Source organism: Phaethon aethereus (genome assembly GCF_964289735.1).
Source record: "Phaethon aethereus genome assembly, chromosome: 1".
NCBI classification, from domain to species: domain Eukaryota; kingdom Metazoa; phylum Chordata; class Aves; order Phaethontiformes; family Phaethontidae; genus Phaethon; species Phaethon aethereus.
This window is the reverse complement of record NC_138575.1, coordinates 1303429-1318493: the sequence shown is the minus strand read 5'-3', so window position 1 is coordinate 1318493 and position 15065 is coordinate 1303429. Positions and strand designations below refer to the sequence as shown.

Below are 15065 nucleotides of genomic sequence, written 5' to 3'. Positions count from 1 at the left end.
CACGCTGAAGGAAAGTCACAGACCACGTATTAGGAGGCTCAATATTCAGCTGAGCCTGTGGCATCTTGCAGCTTGGGGATCTTTTGGGACCAGTGCCCTGAGGCAGAAGATGCTTTTATCCAAACACCTCCGAGCTCACAGTCCAGCCTGTCCCGTTACCTGTGGACACCAGTCACGCTCTCCTCTACTATCCCCTTGATCTTCTTAAACATGTTGGGATATTTCTTGTAAATCCAATGAGTCAAATCTCCTCCGTCATCCAAGATCTGTAATAAAAATAACCACAAAGTCACCACTCTGAAGATCCAGTAAGGCCTGCCGACCCCAAAAAGGTACAAGGGATAAATCACACGCTCAAATCATTCCTAATCAAGCCCACGTTTTGGCATCTCAAATACCACATCTTGACAGCTTAGGTGAGACTATGCCGCTTGACCATTCAGCACAGGAGTGCTGCTTCATCGATATTGTGCTGGAGAGGCAGAAGTTCAGATAAACACGACGGACGGTGACGTTTACGATGAGACCAGAGGAAATGTGGAAAACTGCTGTGCAAGCTCCTCTCTCCCCATCTCCAGGGGCACGGATGGAAAAACCTTTGAACCATACGCAGTCATCGGCTCCTCTAATATGACTGCTAATGGAGGAGGGAGGAGGATGAAGAAGGTGGAGGGAGGAAGAGGATGGAGAAGGAGGAGGATGGAGAAGGAGGGTGCAGAGCCACTAATGCCATTTATAATGCAACTGCATCATAAAACACCGTGTATTAAAGATACTGGATCTATTTTAGACAACACCTTTGGGTCTCTGCCCACTTCATCTGGCTTTGAATCTCAAACTCAGAAGCACAAAACTCTTCTTCATCAGATCACGAGTCTCTCGAACCACCCATTTCCTCCGAATGACACGTTCCAGGGTGGTGGAGAAATCCAGACTTACTGCTTTAATAAAAAAGTTAAAGATGAGCAAGTAAAGGTGCCCTTTGAAAAAGTGCTGTGGAAAGGACAGACATGAAAACAATTTGATCACAGAAATCTAAAAATGGCAGTGAAAAGACATGTCGAAGAGCTTGTCTATTCTCTGCTGGAGTTATAACCATCCAGCATATGGAAAGACCTGGTAAGGACCTGGTAAGGACCTGCTACAAGTCCAACACGTACCTCCAGATACGCCTTTGCATGGGTTGATGTTATTCAGGTATTTTTCTGACATGCTGACATGTGTCAGCAGCACAATTGAAGACTTTAAGCCAAGGCTCTGCAAGTACAGAACCTCTGATAATTACAGAATATGTCGCTGCTCATGGTAGTCAGCGGAGTTTATTAAGAGACTCTTTGTTTGTGCCCTACACACTTTCCTCGTCATGAACGTAGCCCCAGTCCCAACCACCTCGGGTCATTCCCTGCTACATCTCAACATCTGGCCGTAGCCAAGGAGGGTGCTGAGCTCTAAATGCTTCGAAGAGGGACCCGCTGGGGCATCATAAAGAGGTGTCTGGGAAAGAAGAAAAGATACAAAAAAAGAAAAAAACCAAAAATATATATTTCCCCGAGTCCTCCTGCCACCCTGGTGGCCTCAGGTAGCCCATGCAGTGCCCAAGCAAGGTAGGAAGTGCAGCAACCCCCATTAGACTCCGACTCAAGAAAAAGCAGGGAGAAGATTTCACCAGGCAGTAGGTGAAGTGCCAAGGACCTGTGCTAGCTGAGCTGGCTGGCAGCACATTGCCTATTATTATTACTATTATTATTATTATTAACTCTCTTTGCATGTTCCCTACACCAACATCAAAGATTTCTGACTGCATCATCATCATCCTCTTTGAATATTCCCTATTATCATCCTCATCCTCGTCTTTGCATGTCCTCTACACCAACGTCAAAGACTTCGGACCGCATCATCCTCATCCTCTTTGCACGTTCCCTACACCAAAGTCACGGACTTCCGACTGCCCTTATTGACCTACTGGTGTCCTAAGATGCAAATGTCGAACCTGGGCAGAAGCCTGTCTGCTCGCTGGCTGGCGGTGGAGCCCGGCAGGGACCCTCTGCCGCACACGGCCGCAGCTCTCCCACCAGCATCTACAGCCACCAAGAAAAACTTAACACCCCCACTGCGCTCCTGCGACGGGAGCCCCGTTGCGGGCGCAAAGACGACGCTCCCGAGCTTTATCACGACACGACGTGGGCAAAGAGTTGCTTGGAAACGCTACGTACTATCACAACCCTTTTCTCTCTAGATTGCAGATTTTTCCACTGAAGACAAATGATGTTCCTCCATGAACGTCTGGAAAGCACATGGTGTCCTGCCAGAGCACAGCACGCATCTTCCACACCGACCCAACTCTCTTGAGTCTCCAGGGAGCCCCCAGATCCACCTCGCCTTCACAGGCTGGGAAGTAGGGGCAGGTAAGGGTTAAGTGGGCTGAGAAGCTCTCCTGGGCCAGCTGAGGGAGGAATTCATCAGCCTGGCTCCCAGGACGTCTTCATTTCATTAATCCCCATTTAATAGGGCACATAATCCTCTTTCTAAGAGAGAATTCTGGGGGTTGGCAGTTTCTTCTTTCCCAGGAGGGCAGGAGATAAAAAACCCACAACCAACCATCCAATGGAGGAACTGGTTTTTGATGGAAGGTCACCTTTGTGTAGCAGCCCCAAATGTCCAACAGCAGCAAAGCCCACGGTTATGTACCCCATACTCCTGCAGTTTTCTCAGCTTCACATAGGTTATCTCACTTCATTCCAATTCTTCCCAGGCAGATTTTTTCGGGGAAAAAGGCTTTCATTGGATGTGCAAAGAATTTTTCGTACAGAAAACCAGCCGTCATCGATGTGAGCCTTGCTCTGCGTCTCGGAGCTGCTGCTGCCCGACACCCACCGAGAGGCTTGATCCGCAAACCAACGCTCCCGGACGCAGTTCATCAACCTCCCTCTTGATTTTGGCACTTTCATCTCGGAGCAGAGCGTGCTGGAGCAGTCGTGCCTGTAAAAAACATCTCCCTATCACCCTGTGCCTGTGGAGACGTTTCTCTCTTTGGAGGTGGGACCATCCTCTGACCCAAGCATCAGTTGATATCTAGTCCTGCTCCTCCACAGCAGTACTCATCCTGAATTTTTATGATTTTGACTGATTTGGTGTATCCGTATCCCCTTGCTGGGTGTTTCTCTCTCAGTGCTTTTCTCTCCAGGTAACCAATTTCACGTTGCTGTCTGCGCAGAAGGGCTGTGACTTCTCACTCCCTCAGTCCTCCTATTTCATGTCTTCTCCAGCAGAAAATCTCCAGCTCTTCCACGAAAGAAACTGGTGTCTCAAGGTGACATTTTACAACCTCTTTAAACCCATCTAAGACCCCACTGCCACCAAATGTCTCGTCCTGTCCCCCCTCCGACTCTGTTGGGGCAACAACCAATACCGTGGGGCTGATCTCACCAAGAACAAGACTGTAGTGGATGGCTATAAGCTCTTCCGGAGGGATAGGCAAGGAAGGAGAGGCGGTGGGGTGGCTCTGTATGTTAGGGAGTGTTTTGATTGCATAGAAATCAATGATTGTGAAGACCAAGTCGAGTGCTTATGGGTAAGGATGAGGGGGAAGGCCAATGAGGCAGATATCCTGCTGGGAGTCTGTTACAGACCACCCAACCAGGACGAAGAGACGGATGAGACATTCTATAAGCGACTGGCGGAGGTCTCGCATTCGCTGGCCCTTGTTCTTGTGGGGGACTTCAACCTACCGGCCATCTGCTGGAAGTATAACACGGCAGAGAGGAAACAGTCTGGGAGGTTCCTGGAGTGTGTGGAGGATAACCTCCTGACGCAGCTCGTGAGTGAGCCCACCAGGGGAGGTGCCTCACTGGACCTGCTGTTTACAGAGCAGGACTGGTGGGAGATGTGATGGTCGGAGGCCGTCTTGGGCTTAGCGACCACGACATGATGGAATTCTCAGTTGTGAGTGAAGTAAGGAGAGGGGTCAGCAAAACTGCTATCATGGACTTCCGGAGGGCAGACTTTGGCCTGTTCAGGTCACTGGTTGAGAGAGTCCCTTGGGAGACAGTCCTGAAGGACAAAGGGGACCAGGAAGGCTGGACAGCCTTCAAGAAGGAATCTCAAAGGCGCAGGAGCAGGCGGTCCCCATGTGCCGTAAGAAGAGCTGGCGGGGAAGGCAACCGGCCTGGCTGAACAGGGAGATTTTGCTGGGACTCAGGGAAAAGAGGAGAGTTTATCACCTCTGGAAGAAGGGGCCGGCAACTCACGAAGAGTACAAGGATCTCGTTAGGTCAAGCAGGGACAAAATTAGAAAGGCAAAAGCCCAGCTAGAGCTCAGTCTGGCCACAGTTGTAAAGGATAACAAAAAATGCTTCTACAAATATATTAACAACAAAAAGAGAGGCAAGGAGAATCTCCATCCCTTACTGGATATGGCGGGGAACATTGTCTCCAAGGACGAGGACAAGGCTGAGGTACTTAATGCCTTCTTTGCCTCAGTCTTTAATAGCCAGTCCAGGTATCCGCAGGGTATTCAGCCCCCTGAGCTGGAAGATGGGGATGGAGAACACAATAACCCGCCCATAATCCAGGAGGAAGCAGTCAAGGACCTGTTAAGCCACCTGGACACCCACAAGTCTATGGGGCCGGATGGGATCCACCCGAGAGTACTGAGAGAGCTGGCGAAGGAGCTTGCCAAGCCACTCTCCATCATTTATCAGCAGTCGTGGTTAACAGGGGAGGTCCCAGACGACTGGAGGCTTGCCAATGTGACGCCCGTCTACAAGAAAGGCCGGAAGGAGGATCCTGGGAACTACAGGCCTGTCAGCCTGACCTCCGTACCGGGGAAGATGATGGAGCGGTTGGTCTTGAGAGTGCTCACAGGGCATGTGCAGCACAACCAAGGGATCAGGCCCAGCCAGCACGGGTTCATGAAAGGCAGGTCCTGCTTGACCAGCCTGATCTCCTTCTATGACCAGGTGACCCGCCTAGTGGATGAGGGAAAGGCTGTGGATGTTGTCTACCTGGGCTTTAGTAAAGCCTTTGGCAGCGTCTCCCACGGCATTGTCCTGGAGAAATTGGAGGCTCGTGGCTTGGACAGGTTTACTCTTCGCTGGGTGAGGAACTGGCTGGATGGCCGAGCCCAGAGAGTTGTGGTGAATGGCATTAAATCCGGCTGGCGGCCGGTCACGAGTGGTGTTCCCCAGGGCTTGGTTCTGGGGCTGGTCTTGTTCAATATCTTTATTGATGATCTGGATGAGGGGATCGAGTGCTCCCTCAGTAAGTCTGCAGATGACACCAAGCTGGGTGGGAATGTTGATCTGCTGGAGGGCAGGAGGGCTCTGCAGAGGGATCTGGACAGGCTGGATCCAAGGGCCGAGGTCAACTGTGTGAGGTTTAATAAGGCCAAGTGCAGGGTCCTGAACTTTGGCCACAACAACCCCATGCAACGCTACAGGCTTGGGGAGGAGCGGCTGGAGAGCTGCCTGGTGGAAAATGACCTGGGGGTGCTGGTCGACAGCCGGCTGAACATGAGCCGGCAGTGTGCCCAGGTGGCCAAGAAGGCCAACAGCATCCTGGCCTGTATCAGCACTAGTGTGGCCAGCAGGAGCAGGGCAGGGATCGTGCCCCTGTACTCAGCGCTGGTGAGGCTGCACCTCGAATCCTGTGTTCAGTGTTGGGCCCCTCACTACAGGAAGGACGTTGAGGTGCTGGAGCGTGTCCAGAGAAGGGCAACGGAGCTGGGGAGGTGTCTGGAGCACAAGTCTGATGAGGAGCGGCTGAGGGAACTGGGGTTGTTCAGTCTGGAGAAGAGGAGGCTGAGGGGAGCCCTCATCGCTCTCCACAACTACCTGAAAGGGGCTTGTGGTGAGGTGGGGGTTGGTCCCTTCTCCCAAGTAACCAGCGATAGGACGAGAGGAAATGGCCTTAAGTTGCACCAGGGGAGGTTTAGATTGGAGATTAGGAAAAATTTCTTCACCGAGAGGGTGGTCAAGCATTGGCACAGGCTGCCCAGGGAGGTGGTGGAGTCACCATCACTGGAGGTGTTCAAAAAACACGTGGATGTGGCGCTTCAGGACGTGGTTTAGGGGGCATGGTGGTGTTGGGTCGACGGTTGGACTTGATGATCTTGAAGGTCCTTTCCAACCTTAGTGATTCTGTGATTCTGTGATTCTGTGATTAAAATTAGCTAGGATCAGCTCAACAACATGGTTGAAAATAACTCACTACAGAAAATGGCTGGTGAAAATGCAAGGGGATGGCAGGGAGGCATGGTCGGAGGTGAGGTGGCATCAAAATCCCCCGGCAGCAACGTGGTCCTAGATCACTTTATGCTGCAAAGGAAACCAAACCCTCAGCCCTGCAGATTCAGTATTTTTCAAAAAAAAACCCTCTGAACCATTCCTGTCCAGCCAGAGCACCCCTCTAAAGGCCTGCTAGTCCCATCAGAAAACCCAATGTGTCTTTTTTTTGGAGACTCTCAGTATTTGTGGCCAACTATTCCCACAGATTAGCACCACACAGAAGCCCAAACATTGACTATTCAGATTTTCGGACTGTAAGACATCCCTATTTATTTGCACGGGACATACAAAGTCAGCTCCATCACGCCTTGCAGCGCCTATGTGGGCACAGGACTGGTGGGGGCCAGCGAAGCAATGCTAAACAGGACTCCTGGGGTGTATTTCAAGTCCTGATATTAAGTCAACATGGCTTACTGCAGCTACTTTGACTCATTTTACTTTCTCTTAAGTAGAAATAGAGGTTGTCCTTTTCCTTACCGAGCTTAAAGATGTAGAAGCCTGGGAATGGAGACGTGTTTCCATGCTACTTTCATCTTGGATCAACAAGTACAAGTTGGATACTTATGCTCTGAATTACTCTAAGAGTCCAAATTGATGACCTCATGTGGGACAAAGATAGGCATGTTACTAAATCACTTTTCCCAGAGAGAGAATTTCCCATCTGATCACACCGTGGCGTGTAGCCCTGCACAGGACATCTTCAAAGCACTGTACGGGCACCGATAATCATCACCGACGCTGAAAGGTGTCATTGGTATTTTGTTGATGGGAAGACAAGAGAAGAGACAATTCTTCACTGTGGAGGTTGTGAGATATTGGAACAGGTTGCCCAGAGAAGCTGTGGATGCCATCAGCTTGGAAGTGTTCAAGGTCAGGCTGGACGGGGCTCTGAGCAACCTGCTCTAGTTGAAGATGTCCCTGCTCATGGCAGGGGGGTTGGACTAGACAACCTTTAAGGTCCCTCCCAACCCAACCCAACCCATCCTATGATTCTATGAGAAGAGGTTAGATTTAGGTTTATACAAAGGTCATGGGCTGCCAGGAGCAGTAGCTCAGGCTCAGTCCTACAACGTGGGGACATATCTCCCTGATTCAGGATATAGGGGGAAATTCTCAGTCTCAACAGGAGAGAAAAAATACGATGCACGCTCTAAAAAGTTGCCATCAGCACAGGGACCAGAGTAGGTCCATCTCACTTCAGCCTTGAGACTGGACAGACTGGAGAGGCACGTTTCACCTTGCTGCTTTGGCCACGTTTGCCAGCTCCTCTCTTCTGAAATAACCGTATGAAGAAGATCCTTTCCACAGCTGTTCTTCGCTCAGTGTCCAGCGTCCTATTTCTTGTCTCTAAAAACGTGGACCTCCAAACTCAGGCATGCAAATCTTTGGGAACTGCTAGATCCAAGGCATTTGGTGCTCCCCAGCAATTATTTCTGTGCTCCAGAAGCGGGTCTGAAAATACACTGATGGATAAAGACACGTCGCAGAATCAAGGGGTCTGAAGAGATCCTGGGAAAGCATAAAACGCATATTCTGGTACGTCGACTTCTTCAATTACTGGCATTTTCAATGGGAAATCATTCCTCAAAAAGAAGAAGAAAGCAGCTATCATGTCTAGATTCAGACTCATAGCTTGGGGGTGGATTTTTTGACATTCACAATTCTTTTTAAAGGCGACAGCGAGGAAGTGAGCAGGTGTAGGCTGGAAGGGACAAAAAACCCACCTCAAACGAGCTGATATTGGCAAACAAACAGTACAGAAACACGCCAACCTTCCACCTTTGATTACTTTTTGTCTAATTTAGATCATAAGCTTCAGGGCTGAAAACCTGTTGGGAAGCATGATGAAAACAGCCCATTTGACAGCTGTAAATTATTCTGCTCACCTAGTGCAGGGTTCTCTGTTTTCCCTACAAACAAGGGCAGAATAAACCAGCAAAGTATGGAACTGGGTTTTGTGTTCATACAGTTATTTTTGTTCTGAAACAGAAGCCTTGCCTAGGTAAGAAAAACCACATCAACCGAAGCTGTGAATTTAATCAAATATAATAAAACGGATGCTACCCCTTTTCAGAACATACTGATTTTGAGTCATTTTTTTAACTGGCTAGATTAAATCAGTTTGGTTTAAAATGCAGCAAGCTACTCTGGAACCAAACTAAGTAGCCTATAAGCTTTGCACGAACACAGCCGTGCTTATTTAGAAAATAGTTTAAAAATACTTTGCTCAGTAGGCATGACCTACATCCGTGGACAGCCACGCGGAAGTCAGTTAACCCACCTTCTCCCTGACTTCACACCTGTGAGGCTGAGATAAGTTAACGTCCCGCATTGCGCAGTTAATTGTAAAGCACTTTGAAGGTAAGCGCTGTGTTAGCACCAAGCCTTAACTGCTAAGTCAGGTCTAACTTCAGGAGCAAAACACAGACCAGCACTAAATCCTCTTCCTTCTCTCTAGATGAGAGCTACCCATGCTTCAACACGCGCCGAGCGTTTTACAGTTGGCCCCATCTCACCATGTTGGGCTGCCATCCTTCCACGTTGACACAGCGATCGATGCACCACCAGAAGTCGTCTTCGGATTCTCCCTTCCAGGCGAAGACGGGGAACCCTGGCACAGAGAGGGAGACGGGTGCTAACACAGCCTTAGCAAATCCCGTGGGGATCGGCTCTCCCTACATCCACGCATGATGAAGCGGGCTCCCAACACCGCTGCCGTCTTGCTTCCAGCCTGATGTTTCAACATCTACCTTCTAGAAGAAGCTTCAGAGATATACATTGGAGACACGTACTGAAGGCAGCAGAGGGGAGTCAACTTTAGCCTTAATTTCTTCGTCTCCCCCAAGAAAAAGCTCTAGCCACCAGAGAAGCGGGCAACACACTCTCAATGATAACATTTATTTGCAAAGTCAAGCTTTCACTGCGAGTTAGATGCCCTATCTTCCTGTTAGGCACGTTAGCCACAAATTTACTTGAATGTATCCTGACTCATGAGCAATTATCATTCAGCTTCAGCGAGGAAGACCAGGTAACAGGAAAGCCGGTGGGTTTGGCTTCTTTTGGGTCTCCCAGCTCTCACGGTAAACTCCCTGGCCTTACCCAGGTAAAACAGTGCTTGGATTAAGGCAAATCAGTTGAGCAGCCAGAGGGACAGCTTCTGTTCTGTGAATTATGTCGCCCCAGAATTCTCTCTTTCACCCCTTTTAGCCAAAGTTATGACAAGTTTATAGAACTGAAATCAAATTCAGCTTAGTTTCTTTTAGCAAAGTAACTTTCAGGTTCACACAGCCCTGACGCCTAATAATGCGTGCCATCGTCAGCTGTGCTACGTACTTTTATACTCCAGAGAAAAATCATTCTGAGATTTTCAGACCAATGGAAGGGATTGAGCTTGTGCTGTTTACCTCCTAGAGGTTTATTCTAAATGGAAAAGAGTGAAGGAAAAAAACCAAAAGAATGGTAAATGAGCTAAATATGATGGGACCATAAGAAATCTTTTTAAAACTAGAAAGAGCAAAGAGGGTGAAGTTTCCTACCGCTCTCAGCAAGGGCAGCAGCCACTTCATTAAGAGTAGAGTAGATGTTGCACGCAGCCCATCGGCACTGCGCACCCAACGCACCAAGAGTCTCCATTAGGACCTGGATTTAAACAAAAAGAAATCAGAAAGACCAACGCAAAGAGCAATACACAACGGGGATTTTTATTTGCTGTTTATGGGAAAGTTGCTGGGGGACATCTGAAGCTGGTTTTAAGCAGCATCAGGGTCGTTAGAGAGTTGCACAGACAACAATTTTGGAATTACTTTTTTTTTTTTACAATTTAAAATGGATGAGGTAAATAAGAACTTCAAGGTATATTCTATCGGGAGCATATATGTGTGTGTGGATGTATATAAATATATATATACACACATGCAGATTTCACTCAGCAAGGTCCCAAATCTAGTTAGGAGAAAGCACTCCTGCCCCACGTTTGGAGGAGAAATCACAGCTCTTGGATTGCACAACTGCCCTGATCACTGACCACCACTGATACCATACAGATAATTCAAATTCCTTCATTATCACTCCTCAAGCAATGCCTTACAGACACGCACATCGCGTCACCTTGAAGCACAGGCTCCGTTTATCTAGAAATGTTCATAAAATCGACCATTATCTCTTTACTTGGTGTATGGTGCTGGAATCAGAGACTGCATCTCTGTATTAACGGCTCGGGGTCTGTTTTGGAGGCTAAGCAGTGGAAAATCCCTGTCTGGAGTTTACTGATGGGGTCTTACAGCTGTCTGCGCTGTAATGTGCGTGCAGCCCACGATCTTGGCCCCGGCCAGTGGCTTCTCTCCCTGAGCTCTCTTCCTCAAAGCCATCAGCGCAGGCATTTCTGAAAGGCAAAATGAAAAAAGAAGTGCATCAACGCGATGGAAAGAGGGATGAGCACAAGAAGAAAGAGCTGGCATCACTTTTGCCCTGCTATCTGGTACACTTCTGAACTTGTAGAGCCGTGGCAGCTTCAAAAAAAAGCAAAAACCTTGAGAGCAGGGATCAGATAAGTCATGGCACAGATGAAAAGAACCCGGGTCTTTCCCTACTATTTAGGCTATAGCATCATCACATTTTCAAATTTCTACCTGCGAATGCCCAGGTGAGGCTGGAGGAAAATCTGCTCCAGACTGCGAAGGACTTGGGACGCGCTGCTCTGATCAGCCTCCCCAGTATCCCTCCCACTACCTAAACACTGCATCGCCTTTGCCATGGGGTTTTGGAGACAATCATGCTAAGCCAAAGTTCTCTAATTTATTTGATGGATTTCATCCCTTCTACTGATTTTAACAAAATGCATTTGACTATAGAGTCAGTCAACCAACTACCTCAGTAGTCGGTTGGTTGGAGCTACACAGCATAACCCTGTAACTCCTTTCCAGCCCACAAAATCCCATAAAAGTTTTCCCTCTCTAACAGGAACAGTGTCAAGAAACCACCGATATACTGAACCTTGCAAGAAGAAGATTTGGGGGAAGGAAGAACCCCACAAGACAGCCTAGGACAACGTAGAGCTTGAGGAACGTGCCCCATTTACCTTGTTCAGCAATTTCAATCTCTCGGCGCCCAAATTCTGCCTGCTTTATGTTTTTCACACAGAAATCGCTGCTGCCTTTGGAGTTCTTCTGCTGCTTGTCTCGGGGGGAGGTCTCATCATCAGAGCTGTCTGTGTAGGAGGCAGCTGGAGGAAGAAAAGGAGGTCAGAAACAGAACAAAATACTCCCTAAAGCCAAACCACCTGCAGTAGAAGGGTGCAGATGATCTGCTGGATGTGTCCATGAACGTGCTTCTCCATGTGCACGTGCCAACAGCTTCCATCCTCACCCGGGATCTCCTCTTCTCCTTACAATGACCATTTCCCCACAGTCAGCTTTTACCTGCAGTGACCTCCTCGCCCTCATCTACCTCTACAGTAACACCACACCAGAGAGAATTAGCTCGAGCACTGTCCGTGTCCCCGGTGGGCTCATCTCCTCATGCTTCGCAGCTCCTCTGTGGCCTTCTCCCACCTCTCTTCCCAAATGTTAAGCCTTTACAGTTCTAAAATAGCCAATAAAAATGCCTATTAATGTTTTCAGTGCTTGCAAAACATTGGGAGTTGCAATTTAAGACAGGATAGATACAAGACCCTATTTAATTTTAAACAACGGCATGGAAGAGCCTGATAGTTTATTATTATTATTCAGTCGTGGTGGTATTTCGAGGTCGTGGATTTGCTCAATTTCAGCATTCCTCAATAAGGGCAGTGGCCACAAGCTGCTGCCTGGGAGGCTCACGTGGGATGGTAAGAAGAAACATCTTCATCAGGAGGACAACGCAACATTGCCACAGGTTACCCGCAGAGGTGGTGGGTCTCCATCCTTGGAGGACTTCAGGAACTGGTTAGAGTCATGGCTCACCTGGTCCTGTGCTGGCAATGTCCTGCTCTGAGTGGGCACGGGGGCAAGAAGACCTTGGTGATTCCTTCCGACCAACATCTCTGTACATCTACAGACAGCTCAATCCAGCCCTTGCATCTTCCCCTTCTTTTGTACCTTAAATAACAGACACTTGGAGATGTATTTAATATTTTGCCTTTCTGGATCTTCTTTAACTCCTCCTCTCCCTTGCTCTTTTGGTAAGAGAAGAGGAAAAAAGATGGTACCATTTCTCTCCGTAGCAAGGAGCCTACAGGGGACAGCAAACATACGGTCTCACAGAATCAGATTATGCTTCTTGTTCAAGACAATATATGGGCACCGGGCGTGGATGAGCACGAGGACATGACATTACTTACAGTTGCTGTCAGTAACTGTCTTCCCTTCCTATCAATGCCTTCCAAACTTCTGCTTAGGCAACTAGTCCATGGCAGGCACACGGAGATTTACTGAAGAGCTTTTCATGGAGTTAGGAATCCCCCTTCCCTTTTATTTTGATTACTAAAATCACATGTACAGTCCATTTTTGATTTGAGCCACGATGAATTAGCCACCACTTCTGCTTCCAGCTTATCAGGATCAGCTGAAGAGACTATTTGTGCCATGTTTTCCTCTGGAATATGCCCCCCATGTGGGAGACCAGACCTCTTTCATCTTCTAGGACTGGCATCAGCAGTCAAAGCAACACATAAGGCTTGGAGATGAACCAGAAAGCATCACTCCTCTTTCCTCCCCTTTCCAGAGACAAAGCACCTGGAGCGTGGGGCTCTGGGTCCAGCTGGGCTCCTCATACCACCCTTACCACTACCACCACCATCACCTCTTTCTCCTTCTTCTCCTCCTCTCTGGCAGGAGCCGCACTTTGGCACCCAATTCAAAAGCCTCATCCACATGGTCATCCCCCATTCCTCATGAAATTGCCCTGAAGTTTTACTCCAAGTCTTTACTTTCCAGATCGTGCGGTCCTTCTAAAATGAACGTGAGACGTGGCACCAAATGATGTGTTACAGCAGAAGATGACCACCTTTGTAGAACAGCACCATCCACGACAGCCTCAGTGGAGTTGGCCAGTATTATGCATCGCTAGCAAACGATGTGCATGTGTGAAGGCAACACGTACAAAGATGAGCGCTCTCTTTTGTGACAGCAGAAAAGAATTGGTTGAATCTTTACCTAGGAAACATTGCATAGTCAAACTCAACAGCTACTGGCTTTGGGTGATGTGTCACTGCGAGCATGAGCTACCTTCTCTCCCAGGCACAGTCTCCAGGAGGGAATGATCTACACCAAACACCCAAGGGAGATGTACTACCCAACAGTAGGTACAGATTCACAGAGTCACAGAATCATTAAGGTTGGAAAAGACCTTTAAGATCATCAAGTCCAACCATCAACCCAACACCACCATGCCCACTAAACCATGTCCCCAAGTGCCATGTCTACACGTTTTTTTAACATCTCCAGTGATGGTGACTCCACCACCTCCCTGGGCAGCCTGTTCCAATGCTTGACTACACTCTCCGTAAAGAAATTTTTCCTAATATCCAGTCTAAACCTCCCCTGGCACAACTTGAGGCCATTTCCCAACTTTCTACCCCAATTCTGAGCCAAAGGAATTTGGAAGCAGAAAGGGTGAGCACTTCTTATACAGTGTCATAGGAAGAATGGCATGGCCGAACCCATGGTCTTACCACCACCTACCAGCACTCCCAAAAAGCTGCAGTTTTCAAGAAACATCCAGACCTCAAGTGAAGATTGATACTGAAAGCCCCCTCAGAGAACTTGGAGTAAAGGCAAACCACCCCTCTACCCAGCATTTCAATAGCTCTGGTAACATTTTCACGCCAGAAAACACCAGGTGGGTGGACTGTTTGGTGGATGAGGAAGTGGTTGGATGGTCGCATCCAGAGGGTGGTGGTCAATGGCTCGATGTCCCGATGGAGATTGGTGACAAGTAGTGTCCCTCAGGGGTCTGGCCCACATTGGGTGCCAAAAAGGACTGGTGTGGTTTAACCCCAGCCAGCAACAAAGCCCCACAGAGCCACTCGCTCACTCCCCCCCGGTGGCATGGGGGGAGAGAACTGGAAGAGTAAAAGTGAGGAAACACATGGGTCGAGATAAAGACAGTGTAACAAGTAAAGCAAAAGCCGCGCACGCAAGCAGAGCAGAACAAGGAATCCATTCCCCACTCCCCATGGGCAGGCGGGTGTTCAGCCATCTCCAGGAGAGCAGGGCTGCATCACGCATAGTGGTGACTTGGGAAGACAAACACCATAAGTCTGAACGTCCCCCACTTCCTTCCTCCCCCAGCTTTATACGCTGAGTATGACGTCGTATGGTATGGAGTATCCCCTCAGCTGGCTCGGGCCAGGCGCCCTGGCCATGCCCCCCCAACCTCCTGCGCACCCCCAGCCTCCTCGCTGGCAGGGCAGCACGAGAAGCTCAACAGGCCTTGACTGCTCAGCAGCAACTGAAAACATCAGTGCGTTATCAACATTATTTTCATCCCAAATCCAAAACACAGCCTCATACGAGTGTCTATGAAGAAAATTAAGTGTATCCCAGCTGAAACCAGGATAAATATCTTCATCAATGACACAGACAGTGGGATCGAGGGCACCTCAGCAAGTTTGCAGATGACACCAAGCTGAGTGGTGTGGTTGACATGCCTGAGGGACAGGATGCCATCCAGAGGGACCTGGACAAGCTCGAGGAATGGGCCCATGTGAACCTCATAAGGTTCAACAAGGCCAAGTGCAGGGTCCTGCCCCTGGGTCGGGGCAACCCCCGGTATCAGCACAGGCTGGGGGTGAAGGGATGGAGA

The 15065-nt window shown here is 48.8% G+C and overlaps 1 protein-coding gene across 1 annotated transcript in view; it reads right to left on the bottom strand.

Annotated features, from left to right (window-relative positions):
- The window catches only part of AHCYL2 (adenosylhomocysteinase like 2), a gene marked incomplete at its 5' end in the record, with an annotated part of 105728 nt that overhangs the window by 12539 nt on the left and 78124 nt on the right, over positions 1 to 15065 (bottom strand). The window contains 5 exons of the mRNA XM_082007478.1: positions 160 to 266; positions 8801 to 8895; positions 9821 to 9923; positions 10565 to 10665; positions 11362 to 11505. Of these exons, the coding sequence (XP_081863604.1) occupies positions 160 to 266; positions 8801 to 8895; positions 9821 to 9923; positions 10565 to 10665; positions 11362 to 11505 (550 nt within the window). The remainder of the gene's footprint in view (positions 1 to 159; positions 267 to 8800; positions 8896 to 9820; positions 9924 to 10564; positions 10666 to 11361; positions 11506 to 15065) is intronic.